The sequence below is a fragment of the Oenanthe melanoleuca genome, chromosome 5 (assembly GCF_029582105.1).
Source record: "Oenanthe melanoleuca isolate GR-GAL-2019-014 chromosome 5, OMel1.0, whole genome shotgun sequence".
In the NCBI taxonomy this organism is placed as follows: domain Eukaryota; kingdom Metazoa; phylum Chordata; class Aves; order Passeriformes; family Muscicapidae; genus Oenanthe; species Oenanthe melanoleuca.
Window position 1 is genome coordinate 38,961,348 of NC_079339.1, and position 20,957 is coordinate 38,982,304.

The 20,957-nt window shown below is 39.6% G+C and overlaps 1 protein-coding gene across 5 annotated transcripts in view; it reads left to right on the forward strand.

The window, feature by feature from the left end:
- TTLL5 (tubulin tyrosine ligase like 5) overlaps positions 1 to 18,072 on the forward strand; it is a 116,606-nt gene extending 98,534 nt beyond the window's left edge. For all 5 annotated transcript variants that reach the window (XR_008840556.1, XM_056491945.1, XM_056491947.1 and 2 more), the window contains 2 exons: positions 4,376 to 4,461; positions 14,095 to 18,072. Coding sequence is in view for 4 of the 5 variants with exons in the window: in XM_056491945.1 (XP_056347920.1) it covers positions 4,376 to 4,461; positions 14,095 to 14,135 (127 nt within the window). In the remaining variant the exon portion in view is untranslated. The remainder of the gene's footprint in view (positions 1 to 4,375; positions 4,462 to 14,094) is intronic.
- Positions 18,073 to 20,957: the final 2,885 nt, after the last annotated feature.

Below are 20,957 nucleotides of genomic sequence, written 5' to 3' on the forward strand. Positions count from 1 at the left end.
CTTACTCTACAGCCAGAAGAGTTGTAAAGCTTTCAGAGCAAGCTCCTGTGAGGTTTCCTGATTCTGTTTTCACTTCCTGTTTAAATAGAGAAGTTTTAGTTTTAGATTACTGATGAAAGACACCTTATGAAGATGCAGTCACTATGTGTGAATCAAATCTGGAACTGCAAGGCATATTTAAGGAACTTGGACAGAACTGCTTTGGGGAAGTTTGTGTATTTGCTGCCTGTACTCTTGCTATCTTAAGAGATAGCACACAGAGTTAATCCCCCAAAACTATTTAAAAAGAAAACAAGATGTTAGTAAATTTTGTCAGCTCAGCAAATGCAGATGTGAGCATCAGGTCTGGCAGGTATGCTGTGGTAGCTTTGCTATCTGATTTCTTTCATGTTGGGTGGCTCTTGTTAGTACAGGTGACAGGCTGTGTCAGTGGGTTTCTCTGCTGGGCAGCAGGGATGTGTATTTGAAGATGCCGGTGTGCTGTGCTCACTTCTTGGCAAAGGAAATGTTTATCCTTGTGAGATGGAATTGCAGCTCCTTGGACAGACTTTACTTTGCTGCATTTTTGTGGTTTCTGCTCTGTGACAGGCAGGAGTGTGGGAAAACCGGAAAAAGTTCAGCACCAAAAATGCACAGAAGGGGGAAAAAAAGCAAAAGATTCCTTCAGAATTTCAGAAAACTAATCCAAGTATTGAAGGCTGCAGGGAGCCGCTCCGGAAATATTTTCCAAGTTGCCTTTCAGTCTCCAGCATAAGGCTCCAAACCCATTCTTGCCATTCATGGGATCTTGCAGTAACATTTTTTCACTTACATGGAAAACAACAGTGCCTAGCTATATTTCCAGTACACTGAGAACTGATAGTTTAAAAACTGCTATGTCTCAGACTAATTTGATCCATTCGTTGTTGTCAGGAAAAGAGCAGATATACATCTACAGAGGAGAGTGAATGGAGAAAGGTCTCTCTATATCAAAGGAATATAGACTAGAGAGTCTTCACACTACAGATGACAGCATGCAAAGTAGAAAAATACATTAGCTCAACTGTTCACCAGAGTGGACTGGTGGTAGATGAAAAATCTTTCTGCTTTTAGGAATGACTAAGTCGTAATAAATACACATTTCTGTGCTATCATCCATGTAGTAACTTTTCAGAAATGTTCTCTCTGTGACAGGATCAAGAAGAGTAAGGCTTTGAGCAACCTCTGACCATCAGTCAAAGAAAACATCTCAGAAAAATTGATCTGTCAATATTAGACCACTGTATATTAGGAGAGGAAATGCTAGGTAGGGAAAAGGAGAATATTGTTCAAGATGTTATCAGAGAAAGACAAAGAAGATCACCAAGTTTGCCAGTAGTAGACTGGAACATTACAAGTTGTTGGGGATATTGATTGGCACAGCATAATTTCTTGTACTGAACATCTCTGTAAATATCAAAACAAATTCTATTCAGGAAGCCTTTTGAAATAAATCTTCCTTTCAAGTCCCACCACTGCAGCACAGAAATCTTGCTACCATGTTCTCTTTTGTTTTACATAGTGCCAGCCAAAGCAAAAGAAGTAGTAGAAGAGCCAAAGTTCTTCTCTCTTGTAAAGGGGTTCCACTTCTCCTGGGTTCAGGAAATTATCCCAGAGTGGGGAGGAGTCCTGACTGCAGCTGGACACAGAAGTAGCCAGCTTTTCTAGGATATACTGGCCAAGCTTATCAAATGTGCCAAAAGCAGATGCTGATCAGAGAGCAAGCCCTATAAAACACAATGGCTCTGTTTTGTATCCTGTCTCCCCCATGTGTGAAGTGTCTTTACTGAGCTGGGTACATCATACACATAAACTGAGTGCCCACTGAAAGGAGGACAGGCAGCAGAACACACATCTAACAGTTACTGGAACCCTTTTGACTGTTTTGCTGCTGCTGTACTGCAGCACATTTGTTTTTTCAGCTCCTGAATATTTGGGTTAATCAGGCTGCCTGACCCTTAGACATTTTTGGCAGTAAAAGCAGTGCATCTGAGAGACATGCCTTGATTTAACACCCTGAGACAGCTGGGCTCACTAGACCTGTAGCTCATAGCCCTTGGCTAGCCTCAGATCATACACACAGATATGCATTCAGGGGTACCCTGTCCAAGAGCAACAAAGAGGAGCAAGCCTTCCTGGCTCTGGGTCTTTACATCTGTTGCTGTCCTTGTCAAACCTGAGCTTTTTGTAATGTGAATATATTAGTGTCAGATCTGTCTGGTTCCACTGGACCTTTAGATGCATCTGTAGCAACCCAGAGATTGTTAAAACAAAGGAGTTCAAAATTCAGTCCAAAAGGTATTTCTCTTTCACCTATGGAACAGAATTTGCAATCCAAGGCTGGGCAGCTTAGTGCTAGTCAAATACCTAAATTAAGGAAGCCAGTATCAATTCTAAGGAAGAGTTGGCTGTGTAGGAGATAGAAAAGAGCAATGACAGATATTCAAATGGAGGGACAGCTGGGACTTCTTTATTAGTATTGACGAAGAAATGGAAAACATAACAATGGATTGTACTAGAGAAGTGGAAGCAAAACCAGCACAGACATTAAAAGTAGGGAACTGAGTAAAGGCAGTAGGATTTCAGCCAGCCCAAGGAGGAAGAAAGTGGAGAGGGATTACCTCAGTTTAAGCAGTGAATATGTTCTGGCACTGAAGCTTCCATCAGGACAGCACAGAGAGTATGAGGAAGCGAGCTTAGCTTGGTGGGACATCCCAGGAGCAGAGCTGAGAATGAGCTGTCAGAATTAGGTGCCTGTTGAAACTGCAAGAATCAAGGTACCCAACATTGTGGGTAGGCAAAGAAGGACAAGTCTGTAGAGATAAAGAAATTCTCTGAAGAATAAGGTAGAAGAGTGACTGTTCCGTTTTGCTTTTTTATTGTTGTTGTACTTTCTGGCATTCTTGATTACTTTTTCAACTACTAGTCTTGCATTCTGCTTGCAGAAGGGTGAGCTGAATATGGCTCTCAGTTGTGCTGTGTTAAGAAAGTGGACAAGCTAATTATGAGCACGGAATCTCTATGTAAGAGGTATAAAGACCCATCTCAGCTCCGAGAAGGACCATGCAATATCAGCGCAAAAAAACCCCATAACTACAGATCCCAAATTTTCTCCAAGAGACAACAAACACAGAAACAGGCACCTCATTTGACAATAACATTTCCAGTTAAGGCTGACTGAAGTAAGGGGTTGTGGTATGCAGATGTATCTGCATCCTCTCCCTTCATGTATAGACTCTAATTCATTTCACTGAAATAACTTTTAGTTGTTGGAAATACCTGGGTTACTGGTAACTTGCTGACCCTGAAATCTGGAAGCAAAAGGTTTCAGATAAAACCATAGAAACTGCACGTGTTTAAACAGTGAATTACAGTTTAAACAGTGAATAACAGTCTGTTAGTTGTCAGAGCGTCCCATGGGGATTGGAGATTATGATGCTCTTCAGGGGAAGAGCTGACAGCAGCTGTAACACTGCAGAGCTGAGAGTGAAGGACTCTGGCAGAGATGAATACACACAGAAGTCTGCAGTGATCAGAAGTGAGTTTAGCTGGAAGGAAGAAAAGCAAGGAAGAATGAGGGAGGAGAGGACAAACCAGGAATAGATGGATAATTGTATAGATTTTTGAGTACAGAATAGATTCTTGCAGCTGTATAGCTTGCCCTTCTCTTGTGCGTAGACCAGATTTTTCTGTTGGAGAATATGATCTCAGTTTGGTAATGAACCTTTGTGAGATAAAGTGCAGCTGTAATCTACAGAGTATAGTTTTGCTGTAAGTCAGGAGCTGAGATCAATGCAGAAGGATTTGAGTAAGGTATCTGCTTGAGGAATGGCACCAGATTACTGAAAGTTAGATGCATCCCATGTGTCTCAGTTTGCAAGATAAGTGGGAAATCTTTGCTAAATGAGCTCTCTCTGCTGAGGCAATATGCAAAGACTTAACTTTTGAATTTAGCATGTTTTGACAGCATGTGCATTTCTGTGCAACAGTTGCTTAATCACTTTAATTCAAATCATTGGACTAAGATGACCACAGCATTGCTAGTTGCAATGTATGTTGGTGGTCCAATACAATTTACTGTCTTCTTCATTCTCCAGAATCAGCTTCCAAGGCACGTGAGACAATTAAGTGTTTTAGTCACATCAAAGTTTTCCTGGTGGTTTGACTGTTCATTTGTGTTGCTCTGCTTTTTTTGGAGTCAGTTGCTGTCACTGCCTTTTCCCTACCATGTTCAGGCACAGCTTCATGGTTACAGTCACAGTGAGATTATGTAAACTTGGGGAATTCTCTGAGACTTTTATCTTTCCTTGCTCTATCAATTCTTATCTCTGTTTAATTTTGTGGTTTTACCTCTTAGGGTCACCTCCACTGAAAACCAACTGAATGGATTCCAGAACAGCCTTCACAGTTCTGCATCCTGTGAGCCAGGGACATATTCCACAGGTGAGTGACAGTGCCAGAGACTGTGAAAGTGGGGATGGGCATGCTGGGATGCTTTCTTCTTTTTCAAGAACTGGCAGGGAAAAAAAACTATCAGCAAGAAGAAACACAGCTGCCTCCTGTACATGTAGTGGTTCCTAGGTAACAGTCAGAGTTCAGCTGTGCAGGGAATTTATACCCCTGGGATTAAAAAGACTAAACAGAAGGGAGCAAAGGCTGAGTTTCATAGAGTTGGAAGACCCCTTAAAATATGGCTGGAGAGGAAAAAAAACACCTTGGCTCAAATAGTTCCTTTTTGCTTTAGACTTTGGCTCAAGATGCTCTCTTGTTTAAGCTTGGCCTGTAATAATGGGCCAGGACATTCTTTACATTTTACTTTGGTCTTGCAGAAAAATGTCTTAGTGCAGAAAGACATAGCTGAGACTTGTGAACCAGCTGCATAGCAAAGTCAGTCAGTAGAGGTGAAAGTACCCGATAGACAATCATTTGGAATTACAGAATCAAATCTTCATCATTCACTAGTGGCTAATTAATTCAAACAGGTTCATCTGCTGATAAGTCCTCAGCAAATGAGGACCCAATTAGTTTTTCATTTATGCAGACCTGTTGGCAGGTAGAGCATAGTCTTGTAAATCCATACTACCCATTCCTCACAGTAATTTGTGATAATGCTGTAATGGAATATATGGACACATTATATTCCAGAATGCTTTGAAAAATTACGTTTCTGATCTTTTGTTTTACAGTGGTACTGTGAAAACATTACTTAAGTGGCACTAATGCACTGATCTCTGTGTTTTCAGAGACTGTAAGAAGAGTTTGTGGAGGGGTGAACTACACAGTTCATCTCTTGGATATTTCTCTCTGAAACTTAAAATATTACATTTTTGTTACTTATATCAGTGATTTTTTTTTTTTTTTTGTTGATCCTCTAGCACAAACATTCAGCTAATGCACTTCACATACACTTCCAAACTGCTTCCCACAGTTTACCACCTGCCAAAAACTCCAGTTACCCTACCAGAAATTTTATAGAGTGAATGGCCATAGTCAATATAAAACACCCTATGGTACATTGGAACATGACAGTGTACTCTGGCATATAATGGGAATATCAAAATAAAGAAAATTATGTCAGCCCTGTTTTATATGTGTTATATATCAAACCCCTGTGTTATATCAACTCTGTGTTATATATCAAAAGTTTTGGTCTAGTGTATAGTGCAATTTAGCTTTTTAGTACAGTGTATAAAGCAAGGTTACAGCTAAACTTAAAAGTAAATGTAAAAATTGAGTTCTCAAACTGTTTTGTTGAGTGGACTTACATGAAGGTGTTTGTATGCTAAATTCTGCCTTCTTTTTCACATTTTCAAGAGTACTCTTAGAGTTGCCACCCTGTAATTTTAACCTTTCCAAGAGAATCTCTCCATCTCCTCTGGATACTGTTACGTGTGTCCATGATAACTGTAGGTAGCATTTTGCTATCTTTCCCCATTTCTGTGAATACCTACGCAGTGCATGCATGAAGATGGATGATAATATTAATGATGGTATGCAACAGCCAGAGCTGGGGGAATAATAGAGGCTAGATAACAACTGTAAAGTTCAGAGTAGTCTGTGAGTACTTGTAATCCATTGAGAATTGAGAACTTCAGCTCATGTTTCCTTCTGTAGAGCTGGTCTGGCTGCATTGTGCTAAACTGCCCTCTCTGGAGCTGAAACAAAGGGTTAGCATGCTGTTTAACTAAGAGTATCAGGGCTTGGGTAGGGCCCAGGTTTGGCTAGGGGTGGGCTAGTAGAACCATGATGGGTGGGTCACTCAAAACTTCCTTGCTGCTAAAAGAGGTACATAGCTCCAAGAATAGCGCTAAATATTGCTGTGATTATACTAACTAGAGCAAAATGTTTGTTCTTGGAAACTGGGGAATAATATTTTCTTCAGCTTTGCACCAAGCCACTGGTATGTGTCAGAGGCTGTTGTGCCCAGTTTATGTGTCTCAGAAACTCCTCTGCAGTAGTAGTCCTTGCTGCAGGAACAGCTGTTTCTCTTCTTCACTCTCTCCATTGATTGCTTACACTAGGGCCCCGATTTCCCCTCAGCAGCAGTTTACTTGGGGTTACTGTTTCACATGTATTTAGTAACTTAGATACCAACTAGAGACACACAAGTCATAAAGCAAATCACAGAATAAACTGCAAGCATTTAAAGATAGAAGGCTGTGAAAAGCTGCAGATATAAAAGAGGAAGAACCTCTGTAAAAACATATAGACACAGGTGTTCAAAAATGTCTGAGAAGCTTGAATAGGCTTTCTCCTCTAACAGCCTATCTGGGAATAGTTATGGGGCTCTGTGTAGAAGCATAAAGGTGTCATGAGTGATCTTACCTCAAGCCAAGATGATGCTCAATGGAAGAGAGAGTCAGGCAGTATGGAAACTTTTAACTAGACTGTCAGTGCTGCAACTGAAAAATAGCTGTAAAATAGCAGTTGGTGACACTTTTGTGCAGTGGACTCAAGCTCTCCTTGAGCAGATCCTTTGAAATAAAAGGGAAAATAAAAGTCAACATTTCTGCAAAGTAGCTCAAGATTCTCAAGCCACCATTACAATGAAAATAACCTCATCCTCATTGCATAAAGAGGCAGAAGTTATGGGAGCTGTCTGTCACTGGTGTAATGAGAGAGAAGGCAGAGAGCTTCGTGACTATACAGACAGGAAGCTAAATTTGTAAGATGGCAAATGAGGGGTTATTTGTAGTGTCTGAAGAGACAGGTTCTTACCAAAATTTGTGGAAGTTTAGCAGGATTTATTCTAATAAGGAAATAATAAGACTTAATGTTCTAGGGAACATTTAAATTGCTTGTGGCCTGATTTTTCACTGAACACCCAGCCACTAGTGGGTTTCTGAAAATACAGCTGTTATCACATTGCTTTTTTTATTCTGTTTTACTTTGAGGGTCCCTCAGCATTACACAGATTGTTTCGTGTTTCATGGAGTTTAGCAATTCAATTAGTGTTATTGAAACAGGGCGATTTTGAATTAAGGAACCAGTTCTCTTTTGAAAGTCTTCTTCAGAGTATAGCTTGCTGAGTAACAGCTAAGATAGTACTGTGGTTGGTTGTTGAGGTCCAGCTTCTCTTTAGGAGGCTGTGCTTGAGTTCAGATGATGGTCAGAATGGTCATTTTTGTTTTAGTGTATATTTTAAGAATGCAAGGTGTATGGAGACATTTTGCCATGTTTTGCTAGTTTATTTTCCTTTTCTCTCTAGTGTCATTAGGTAAATAGTGTGTGAATTTGTTTTCTCAAGAAAGTGAAGGTCTAGGAAAAAAAGATGCCATTTTTCTGCCAGAATTTAGTTTTTGAACCAGCTGACAAGAAATATCAAGGAATTATGGTAGTTATGTGTCAATCTCAAAGTTAGAAATTATTTCTATTTATTATTTTTCACTTTTGAAAATGATAAAATAAAGGAGGTTTTGGGGAGACTAGAGGATGAAGAGCACTTTATGAAAATATAACAGCTTAGTCACAAGTGCCTTCTTTGTTGCTGAACTGGACTCTTGTCTGCAAGGGCCTAGAGATAGGAACAATCTAAAAGTATAGTTCACCCCTCAGTGTAGCTTAGAGTTGATTTTATTTGGTTTGGTTTGATTTCCAAAGGGTAACAGCAACTCTTGAGGTGCTGTATTAATGACACCTGTGTCCTGTAGGCTTTTCTCCTTCATTTGCTGCCAGCTTCATGAGAGTTTGTGACACTTTTATTTTAAAAGCTTCAGAAGACAGAACACCTCTGGGGTTCTGTTTTGCTATGACAAAAACATAATGTACTAATAAACTGTATAATTACAAACAAATATGAATCATGATTAAAACTGGGCAAGACTGGTGGCTGGCTCCAAACACAGGACCTTCATCTTTCCATAATCAGACTGATTGAAAGTAATGCAGTTTTATTGTGCTGGTGTTTATATTACTAGTGTGCACATAACTTTTCCACTGTGTCTGCTGAGAGAAGGAAAACAAATACTAGAATTAGGGGAGGTAAAAATTAATAATATGCATTTCAAGTTTGGCAGTGAAGACTTCTAATTCCTGCAAAGTCTTGGTAGAGACCTAGTCTGGTTGAAAACACGAGTCCAAAACTAATTTATTTGTATTTTAGTTCCCTGGAGAATAGTTGATGCAGAAAGTAAGTGTCAAACTGGAATGAAACTTCTTGAGCTAGTTGGTATAGACTTGATTTTATTTCCCATGATTCTCAGTTCTGTCGCTGTGCTTAGTTGCAGGGTGATGAACAGTTGTCTGTTTATTTTAGACATTCACCTGCCCCCATATCTCCATGAATGCCAAGTCCAGAAAGTATGCAACTCCTTGAAATAAAGTGTGTTATCATCTGTAAGGGCTTAAAACTGCATCCTGAACTGCAGAGACTAGAATAATATGGGGATTAATAAAATGGTTTGGATCTAATCCATGTAGAAGTCAGACTGCTATTCTTCATTTTCTAGTGATATCCTTCTTTAGGCTAAGGTGGAGAGCAGTGTCTGAATGCCATGTGTAAGCAGTGTGGTCCAGTATGGAGCAATGAATGGAGCCTGCTTGTAAACTAGGGACAGTAACAAGCACTTTTGTACTTACTCTTCTCACCATCTAGCATGCTCTAGATTTTTTTTCATTTTACAGAAAATATACAAGTAGACTGTGTATTTCTGAAGTTTTTCATATCCAAAATTATTGTGTGGACCTTCAAAACAAGGCCATATTATTATATGTCTTGTTATTGGTGACTTGAAGTTAGAGTTAGTATTAAAAGTGCTAAGTCTTGACTGGCTGTTGTCTACCCACTGCTTGAACATTATTCTGGAAATGCAGCCTCTTTAAATTCCTTTAGCAGGTGTGCAAATGTACAAGCTTCTAAATTGTCCTAGTCCAGGGAAAAAAAGGCAAATAGAAACAGCAGGCATATAAACAAGACACATACAATCACTTTGTATTTTTGCCAGATCTAAAGAAACCAAAAAAAGGGTGCAATTTGGAGAATCTTTTATCAATGAGAATTTCTCAACTGTCTTGGAGCATAAAGGGTGGTGATTGGATGTAATATGTACTGTTGCCACTGTGCATGGCCTGTGTTAGACTTCCAGCCATTTGTTACAGTGGGGTGGAATTCCCAGCTGCCCAGCCTTGTCCAGGCTTCCTCAACTTCTGCCAGGTTTCCTGCAGCCTTGGAAAGCAGTAGATTGTTGAACACCGATGTATTTATTTTTATGTTGTTACCACATTCCCAGGAGGAACCTTGACTATGATTTCAGCTGGTCTCACCACACTGTCCAAATCCTTCATCAGGAGCAGCTGGGAAAAGAAATCACTCAGGTTTCTGCACAGCACATTGCTGGTACGCTGCCTCCCTCTCACTAATCCTGTTAATTCCAGTCTTCATTTGCCACCTTCCTGGTTCTCTGTGTTGTTGCTGTGACTGATTGCACAAATGGTCTTCACTTTAAAAGATGACCTTGAATTGAGCACCTCGAGTAACCTCTACCTCAGACTACTTTGACTACTCAGGCACAAGGTATCTTGTGACACAAAAGAGCAACTTTTGATGTCACCTCATTACTTATCCTAGTCCAGGACTGGAGTCAGGATGAGCTCTTGGGCATAAATCCTTTCAGAACCACCTGTCTGGTGGATCATAGAAGAGGGAGCTCCTGTGTGATATCCAGCACTTTGCATCAAACTTTTCTGGTGTGGTCTCTTGCCCTGCATACAGCCTTTGTTAACAGCAGTTCTGTCAGTATCTCTCTGTAATGCTGTCTCCATGCAGAGAAAGGATCACTGAGAAACAGAATCATACTTTTATCATATTTTGGAAGGCAGTGGAGCTTGAGTTGAATCCTACTATTGTGCCTCTGTTTTTGGGAGGTCAAAGAATCAGTTACAATAGAGAATATTTAGTTGCACATTTGTTCTTATAGTTATCTTTCTAAAGCCATTGTTTTTTTATGCATCTCAAAAACATCCTGAATAATTTCTCTCTTACCCCTACTGACTTCCACAGTGTTATAAAGAGGGCACACAGGAAGGGAGTAAAAATAATTTCACTCCCTGCTTTAGCTGATGAATCAGTCCAAGATCAGATAATGACACACAAGCCTGTGTGGGCCAGAAGGGGAAGGAGAAGGGTAAAGAGGCTTTCTTTTTACCCCATTTCTTAGTACTCTTTGGAGGGGCAGGGAACCAGTATCTCATGACTAACAATGAGCAAATATTGGTGTTTCGAATCAGTACCTTTAAAATAGATACAAGTTATGAACAGGACATGACTATGTTTGAGTTTACCCAGTTCTGAAAAAAGTGTATGTAAGTCTCATTAAGTCTCAGCAGAGTGTAAAGTGCTGCCAGAAGCAGCATTCCAGGCCCTTCTCAGATGATAAGAAGATAATATCCAGCTCAGCCATCACCTCTCAGATAGAACTGAGGGTCAGTGTTCACTTCTAATCATCAGAAATTATGTTTATTCCTTAAGACTTGTGAGAGCAACCTGCCTCTCACATCTTTACTCAACTTTTTGCCTTTCTTTTATGAAAGGAAGGAGCTTTTTCCTGTTGCTGCAGATCTCATGCCACTGAAAGGACATTCCACATCTCAGGACTCTTCCTGAGAAAGCAGAGGAAAATGGAAATAACAGTCTTTAGAATCTTCTTCCCCGTCTAAGAGCTAGAACTCAGTTTGTGTTTCAGGAGTCTTCACTTCTGGCAAACTCTGAAGCAGGAAAAGTGATGATTGCAGGCAGTTGGCATTTTTGCCTGATGGGAAGTTGGGCATTGCTTGTTCTCAGTAGTGAGGTGATGGTAAACTGTCTGTGTTTCCTTGCTGTGTTGGAAATGTCATTCAAGATCAGGTGTGCAAAGACTGGGGAGAGGTTATATAATATTTTGGCTGCTTCTGTCTCACATCTGGTCCTTTGGCATTAAACTACCTATAGAGAGGGTGCCTCTGCCCATCCAAATTGGATTTTGTTTTAATCTGGCACTGTTTTATTGAGGCTAAAAATAGAAGCCAAAATGTGTGTGAATAGGCTAAAATGTGTGTCTGAAGTTATGAAATGAAATGTGGGGATGAGCCAGAGAAAAGAGAGCCACACTGAGCCGGGGAGTAGAGAGGTAAATAAGAGAAGTCAGAAAGAAGGCTGTCAAGTATAGAAGGGCATTAGCAGTTGGGATGAGTGTGTGGTGTCTTTAACATGGGGAGCAAGAAGGCTTATGCTGACTTCCACTGGTATTTCTCTACTTGTCAGTGAGTCTCCTTGCTGCTTTTTTGTGCAGGAAGACTTCTCTGGAATACAGTTGTATGTACTGTTCTTTACATACACATCACACTCCCCACACACACACCTCCCCACCCCCCAGGAAAATTTTCATGACTTGGAACTGCTGCTTTCCCTTGCCTTCCTGGTCCAGCAAGTCAGGTCAAAATTGTGCCCAAAATATGGGGGAGGGAAGGCTGGCTTTCTGTTGTCAGCTGTCCTGGCTTGCTAGTGTCAGTCACCCATAGATATAAATAAACCCCATTTATTTATTGCCTTTCTTAGTTATACTATAGACTATCAAGAGAATGCTGGGCATCATTCTAAGATCAGAAATTCACTCTGGGATAAAAAATATTCTGAATTTCTAGGATAATCTTAGCTTTTCAGGGAGAAAAGAGGTACTTGGTTTCAACACTAGATTCAGAAGACTTCAATATGCTGCTCAGTTCTCCCACAAACTTTCTGTGGGTAAGATGAAACAGTCCAAACTAGCTGTAAAAAATATTAGCATGGGTTCCTGACCCAGTATGGTCATCTAGCCTTGTGCTCATCTCTGTCTTACTCCTGCAGCTTGGAAGCACAGTAGATTATGTGCTGGTTTGTGAGCAAGGCTCTGTACATCTGTGCTGGGAAAGTCTATGTGGCACTGAATTTTAGTGTGCAGATATCTCTTAAATTACTTCATGCATCTCCTTTGATTTTCTTGTGACTCAGAATCATATCCATAAAAGAGAGGTAATTCTTTTCTTCCCACTGTGACTGTTCTGAGTTTTTGAGGTGCAGTCATGGATGACATAATAGTGTGCAAACATGTGGACAGACATAGGGCAGATCTTTGACACCTCCTGGCAGGCAGAGAATAAAGGAGGCTCATACTGTTGTATGTGGTGATTCACTGCAATGACTCTTTATCACTGGAGAGAATCAACCCTAAATGTTGGCTTCTGTCAGCAATGAGCTCTTTTTCTGTTCCCCCTACTCAACCAGAACCTCCTTCTACTCAAGGTGGAATGCTCACCAGTAGCTTTGAAATTATAAAACTTCAGAGAATTGCATACATTAATAATGGTGAAATTACTGAATTGGCAACGAGCTGCACTCTTGTTAGGAACTTACATATTTACTTGTAGGCATAGGAATGCCCCTCTCTGTGCTGAGTCCTCAAGGTAATCATACAAGAACTCAAGGAAAGTGATTTTAACTCAGTTTGTGAGAAAAGACCAACTGTGCTATGCATTTCTATATAAATAGGAAGGCTCAAACATCTTCAAAACAGGAAAATGAGGTTGAAGTTGGCTGCCTTCTCTCATGTATCTTTGTTTCCTTAACTTCAGCATATTGCCAAGGGATAAGTTTCTGGACTGGTATCCTATCTTAATGCACATGGTTGACAGTTTGGTTACTAAATCAGTTTTCAAACTTTTTGTGCAGTGACATAGCTGGCAATTCCACTTTCTAAACATCTTTCCAGATCCTCTGTGATCTGTGATGTTTGGCTCTATGCTGGACTTTCAAGGAGAAGGTATTTTCTTTAAATATAGCAATATTTTTAATAAACAGTTCTCAACAAATGTCACTCATGTTTAGGAGCAAGCTGATGTGCCAAATACACAGGACAAACTTTACCTTCTAGATTTGCTGTAAAATGCAAGCTGTCCAAAATAAACTTGGTACATTTCTAAGTGTTTTGGCTTTTTCTTTTTGAAGGGCTGTCTAAGGATGTTTAAGTAAAAGAAGTAAAGGTTTGACATTTAACAAAAGACATTGACATTTTCCCATAATGTGCCTAAGTAGTTAAACGCTGTAGTTATGTAGAAGTCAAAATTGTATTTTTATAATAGTGGGGGGAGCGGACTAAATTCCATATTCCCATTTTGTTTCTTTTTAAAGATCAACCTTTTCACACCCCTAGCTCTCCTGCACCAAGGTCCTCATCATGTGTTGGGGTGGAGAAGTAGACTGCCATGCAAGCAAATGAGTAAAAGACCCAAAGAAAGAGAGAAAGCTACTGATATGGAAGAAAGATTTAGAGGAGGGTGCATATGAAGAGATGAGTCACATGAGTCAGAGGCAAGAGTGAAGAAAGTATTCTGGTGCTTGGAAAAAAAACCAAGAGTACTTTTCCACACACTAGCTTACTAAGTTAGGTTTTGTTATACTAGCCTGTGGTCTCATCTATTGTGGCAGAGTGGTTTGTGATAGGGATACCCATGTTTCTGATGATGGCTGAGATTTGCAGAACAGTACAACAGTTTTCCCCACAAAATAGTCCTCCATGATTACTCAAAATCTGTGAGTTAAAAGACCTTTTATTTTTTTTTTCCCAGCTTCTGCTCACAGAGAAGGATTAACACATGACGCCAGGTGAGGAATCCCAAGAATTGTTTCAAGTGTGGGACAAAAGAAGAAGCAGCAGCAGTGGCTTCACACCATCACATTCTCATAGCAGCCAAAAAAGAGAGAAAAAAGAGAGAAGAGGAGGCTTTGGTGAGAGAACAACCCACTGAAAAGAGTATCTAAACATCTGTGAAAGCAGATTGTGGTGATACACCTGCAAGTGGAGGTGAATGAGTGCTTCTGAGAGCTTCTGCTGCTGAGTCTTTGTCCCTTCCTTCATTTCTTCCTGATCACCAACTGTGTGAGATCTTTCTGTAAGATGAGAGATCTTTCCTGCAGCTGTTCTTCCTAAAGTCCAGGTTTGAACATAAAGTCTCACTTGCTCAGCCATTTCAATCTGTTCTAGTCTGGTAATAGCCAAGATTCCATGTTTTCATCACATGGCAACCATCAGCAGAGAAAAATATTAGAACATGCAACTGGAGATGTCTGTGGTGGTTGCCATCTTGGATTTTGGCACAAAGCCATAGAAATTAACACTTTAAATAAAGTAATTTCATTTGTTTGTTTTGGTTATAATTTCAGTCATTAATTCACACGCCCAAAATGTTTGCTGTTGTTATACTGGACAGGATTTTAAATCTGTCTTTGTTTCACTGTGGTATACTTGTATTCTGTGTGGCTTATTTTGTATTTTGATTTCTGTTTGTTTAGACTCTGTAAATGTTTTTAATTGGCTGATGTTTTCAGACCCAGGCTTGAACCCTAAGGTCCAGGTGGCTCTTATCAGTTTCAATAGTGTCTTGGTGAAGCACTCCAGTTAAAATTTGCCTAGGGTTATGAAAATTAGTTTGCTTGTGTTAGAAAACAATGTCAGCAGCTGGAAATTGTATTGGAGAGAAGATCCATCCATCCTTAAAAATGAAAAGGAAGCAGCTTCAGTTCTGACTCTTTGTTGGTGCCAAGTTAAACTCAGTCTTTTGCAACTTCTGCCTTGTCCAACAGCAAGGGGTGTGACTGATAGTTCTCAAAGGTAAAAAATCTTCTCTAGCTTATATCAGAGTCTTCAGAGATTGGATTCAACATCCTGTTCGATCTCTTTTCTTACTCCACTTTCCTTTGTCTCTTCTAATTTGTATAGTCAGTGTTAAGAGATCATTTAAATGTGCTGACAAGTAGATAGTGATCAACCTGAGGGACTGACAGAAGAAACTGTATCAGATGGGGAAGGTGTTTTCTTTTGAAATCATTATGTTTGTGTTCACTCTTGGATTCCACATATTTTCTGTCACTCAAGACCAGATAAATTCTGAGAAGGTTAAATAATTATGTTCATACCTTATTAGTTTCACCATCACTTGCTTCAGGCATGAATTCATAGGGCAGAACATGCATTTTTCTATTTCTGGTGCACTCACACATGTGACACACTGAGTACTTCATTTGTCCAAAATGCAGCTCTCTGATGCAGCTGTTCCCTTCATTAGCTTATCTTTCATTTCCATAAGACAGTCACGATCAAGTTCACTTTCTTCACATTTTTGTTGGCTCGTGATGAGTGAAAGTTTAGTTGCAGAATTTGTTACTTCAGACTTATGCACATTCTCAGCAGCTGTGGGCTTCAAGACCACAGACCTTAGGTCTGTCTTGTCACAGCCTCCTCTGCTGTGCATGGTATTGGCTGTCACCTCCAGCTCGGTCAGGGGGGCTATTGCCATGTAAGATTTAGCTTCAGTAACTAACAATTCCATTCCTTTCTTTCTTCCTCCCAAAGGATCTGAGTTATCCTTATTCCACAGGGTTTTAGGATTGAGTAGCTGGAGGACATATATCCTTGTGGACCTCTCATCTCTGCTTTTGTTCTCTAGTTTGTTTGTTCAGGTTATCACAGCCACTGCTGAAAACTGTAGAGAGTTTTGTAGGATAGAGATTTGGCTAGCTCAGGAAAGGTGGCTGTCTTACATGAATCATTGTCAGAAGCAACAGTCTTACATCTTTGTCAAGAAAATTACCAATTCGTGCTGGCTTATTATGAACACAGGTGAATTATTTTGTCAGCTTTGCCAGTGTCACACCCACTCATTTTGAGATAATCATTTGAACTTGGTTACAGACATTTTTTCTGAACTTCTTTGTATTGCATTTTAGTTGTAGCCAACCCCCATATCTGTAATTGTGTTGACTTAGTAGCAGTATATTAAATATCCTGTCTCTAAGATTTTTTAAAGATTTGGGAAAATGCACAGTGCAGTGTAAGACCCTTATTTTGAAGGGATTAATTTTGTCAGTGAAGACTTGCATCCTTTCACCTGAGAAAATTTTTCCCCTGCTTCCAACAAATAAAAAAAAGCAACCCAGGAGTACCAAGACTGATCTTTTACATGAAGCCAAACACCTAGACTTGAATTCCTATTTATTCTCATGATGTGATCAGCCAGAGCATCAAATGACATAGCAAGATTCTTTTGTCTTGAGCATCTGCTGATGCCATCTCTGAACATAAATGCTGATACTGGGAACATGTGCAATAGAGAATCAGGAACAAATTCTATGATTCCAGCCTCTTATTTTTTCCATCCCCCTGTCCTTTTCAGCCTGGAGTCCGTATGCCTTTGTGCATGATGGGTACTGTGTACTGGAGTAACGTGTATTTTGTCTCTTTGCAGCTCTCCTACCTCTATGTCTGTCCCTTTCCATAAGCCTCTCAGTGCTGCAGTTAAGAGATTCAGTGGGGAAGCATAGAACTGTTTCCACCCATCTTGGGAGAGAAAACATTTTACAGGAAGTATTTTCTACTACAAGGGAGGGAAGTAGAATAGCAAACCATTTTGGATATATAATAGTTGCACAATGGGAGTACAGTTATATGTGTTCCTCAAGTGTGGTTTATTTTTTCGCTGTATCCATCAGTGGTTCCATCAGAAGCATCCTTCACTGCAATAAAATAGTCAATAGAAAGCCCCAACAATCATTCAGCATCTGTTTCATTGGTGACAGTGAATAATGTAATCAAAGGATCCCTGTCTCTGTGATGTTTGTATCACTTCTAAATTACAGAGCCTGTTCTAGTGACAGAGAGTCAGGCTTATTAGTCTTGAAAGCAGTAATGTGCACATCAGAGTTCTGGAGGCTGAGCTAGTGAAGAGTTCATACAGCATTTTGTGCTTTGTTTTAGGTGATGAGCACACCAGAGCATAAAAATTAAGGGGAGGGATATTAGATTCTCTCCTTTCCAGAAGAGCTGGCTTGTGCTCAATACATGAAGTATCAAGTTTCTTTTTAACATGTTTTATCTTGACCTTTAAAACAGACTCACAAGGCATGTGAGTGCCATCAGTGGGAGATCATGTTGTGACCCTAGACAAACCACTTAGTCTTGGATGCCAACAAGATGGACTGAAATTTCTGTTCTCAAAACTAGGTATGTTTTTGGACAATCATGATTTGTTGGAAATGCTCCTCACTGTGATGCCTGCAAGGTCAACAGATGTATCTCTGATATGGGTTCCACATTGAGGAAGGAAGTTTTGGTATCAAGACCTTTGTTTACTAGAAGGAATCTAGTAAACTAGTATGAAAGTGTTGTGCCTTTTTGTCATAATAGATACTCTCCATATGCATGGTGTTGAGTGGCTGGCAGTGCTAGACCATTCTTCTTTCCCTGAGGAGCTCATTGATGTACAGATGACTTTACAGAACAGCCGTGGATTCTCAGCATGCATTCTCTAAGGCCTATACCTTGTACAGCACTTCCAATTTTGGATTATTTGCTGGAAACATTGTCTGGCTTCTGTTTTATTTTTTAAGATTTACTTGATAAAACTGCCAAGGACTTTTTTCTATAGTCAGTCCTATATTTGCTGATCATCCTGGGCTCACTGTTAGAATCTGAATGGGTTATATGCTGGTGTATAAATAGTTGGATCTTTTTGGTTGCAGTAAATGGCTGATTGATTGTCGTCAAATTATTTCCTTTCTGACTACATTATTTTTATGGATCTGTCATAAGTTTCTTCCAAAAGAAGCTTCTGAACTCTACTTAAATCTTGGACTGAGCTTTTTTTCCTTCTAGAACCTCGTGTTTCTAGAGCTGAGACATCCTTGTTTACACCAAACATCAGGAGAACTTTATTTAGCTTTATGGAATTGAGATTGCTTATACCAACAGCTTAACATTCATAATTTTGTTTTTTGTGCAGAAAGTGGTTAATTGGAAAAGAGAAGAGCAAGGAGGGGTGTAAGGGAGAAGTTGAAAAAGGAGTAATTGTTCACAATCATGCCTATTAGAAGTAGGAACATCAAATGAAACTGACAGATACAAGTTTCAAAGAAAAAAAATTAAGAAAGTAAGGCGAGTTGGCAACCTTTTTCCACAGTATGTACTTGACCTATGGAATTTCTTGTTACGAAATGTAAATACAAAAAAGAGTGTGTGATTTGAAAAGACAAGTAGACAAATCCATGAAAAAGTCCAGGTGTATTAAAGTCATAGGGTGTATTAAATATTAAAACTGAAAAACAGGAAGTTTCTAAGACTTTTGAAATTACTATTCTGGGGAAGTCTCATAATGGGCTGTTCTAATTTCTAGCTTATGCATCAGGCATGGGCTGTTGACCTCTGTCCAAAAAGAGCTGGACTAGGTGGTCTTGTAGTCTGACTTTGTATGGGTTTTTTATTTTGAGAGTTGCAACACAGGCTATTAGAACAGCCAGGACAAAGCTACTTTCATGACAGTGGCATGTTCCACCAGAATTCATCCTGTGGTGCTGAGTTTTCTCAAGAAAAATGTTGCTGACATATGCCAAGTTGTCACAGGCAACCATGCTTTCACCTAGGTGGGCATTATAAATTGCAGAGCCTTTCAGAATGATGAAACTTTTAAAAGAACATAAGGGACACCAAGATCCACCTCTAGACAAATTGGGATTTTGGAGGACAGTAGGCTGCCATGTGGAAGTCATTCATAATACAATCCTTGTAAATGGTTAATGGCATAGATATGGAAAAAAAAACTTTCCACTTACTGAAGCTTTTAAGTTGTCTTATTCATACACATTTCACTTCTTGCCATCTTTGTCTTCCAAAGAGTTTGAGTGCAGAGCACCTTCAAGGTGAATGTGCACAAGCACAGCATGTCTAAATGAGCCTGGTAATTTGTTCCTTCCCACTTTAGAACACTGCTGTCCTTTTCTAAGGAATGAAGGTTCCCTGCTGACTTGGAGATGAGTAGTTAGGAAATGCAGACTGATCTCAAAATTGTGGATTCTGAGTCTTCCTTTGCAGTTGTAATGCAAGAGGACAATTCCACTGAACTGAAGGTGACAACACCAAGTTTGCCCTGCGGAGTCTGCTCTTACCTTACCAAAAAAGGATTTTATTGGCCCTCATTGAAAAGGAGTATTCACTGCTGTTTTGAATTAAAAGGAAAGAATCACTGATCACTGTGGAGACCCTGGTATGAAGTCTTTGTAAGTGGTATTCAGTGAATCATAGTGGTTCCCAAGGGAAAAGACTACACTTAACAGGGCCTCTTCTCTACAGTCCACACCTACAGCACAGACAGTGAGCTTGAGAAATCTTCTGTTCTTTGAAAAGAGGTGGCTTCCTTATCTGATCTCTCAGACAAATCAAATTTGCCTTGAAAAGACCCAATTTGATGCAGTTGTTAAGGATTTAGGGGCTGTTAAAATGCATCTTTTATTAACAAAATTTTTATCGTTTGATTGGGGCAGGTGAAAGAGGTGCTGTTATCTCTAAAAGAAATTTCAACACTGTATTTGACATTTTGCCTTCTGCTGTTCTGGGGTATGCAACAGAAGACGTTAGTTCAGTTTGGTGCCCCTACAAGAATATTTTAGAAAATCTTATTTCACCATAGTTGTAGCAATGGTAAAGTGTAGTCTCCTTTCCCCACACAAAGGGGAGACGAGTTACAGTACTCAGTGTAGTTATCTTCCAAAGTCAAAAAATCTCCCCCAGAAATATTTTGATGTTATTGAGCTGATCCCTTATCTTGAGTATTATCATGTCAAAGGTCAGGAAGGAGTCTTTGAAAAGTTTCTGTACTGGCAAGTCAAAATGCTTGACTCATTCTACTATAAAACTATTTTTTTCTGAGTTTATTTTTCTTAGGGAGGAAAAACAACAAGGGATTTTGTTCCATGCTGTTTCCAGTAATTATTGTATAGGATTTACCTCATGGTTTTCATGTGGTTTTGCCTTATTTGTGTGATCTTCTGAAAAAGTTATGCTGTGTCAGATATATTTAGTACACCTAGGATGTCTTAATACACCATTCTTCAAGGTGCAGATAGAGAACTGTGAATCTGCTGGGAAGTTTTAGGCATCCCATTGGTGCCACTACTTACATTATTAATGCTTCCAGTTGCATGATGCTTCCCCCATTCAATCTGGGGTTATCTTCCTCCCTGAAAGTGTTTTATCCACTATCACTAATTCCAGAAATTCAGTGTGGAAATAATTTTCTCTGTGATACCAGCCTGGATTTTTTTTTCCTTATCCACAGATCTGCAAAACACATGTGTAGTAAAACTTTAATTTGAAAATTATCTAGGAATAAGGATTGGTGGCTCCCTCTACTAAATTGTGGCCCAGGTATTTTGAATGAAGGCAGGTAAAATTGACAAAAATGAAGACAATTTAAAATGTGTATTCAGCACAATATAACTGCTATCACACTATAATTCCCTGAGATTTTATTGCTGTCTCTTTTCTTTTTTTTCTCTTTGTTTGTTCTGTTTGTTTTTTCCCAGTTCTTCAGATTAGCATGACTGAGCACTTAGCATGGTAGTATCTAAATGAGATCTTCAGATCCTGAAGCGTACTTAGAGA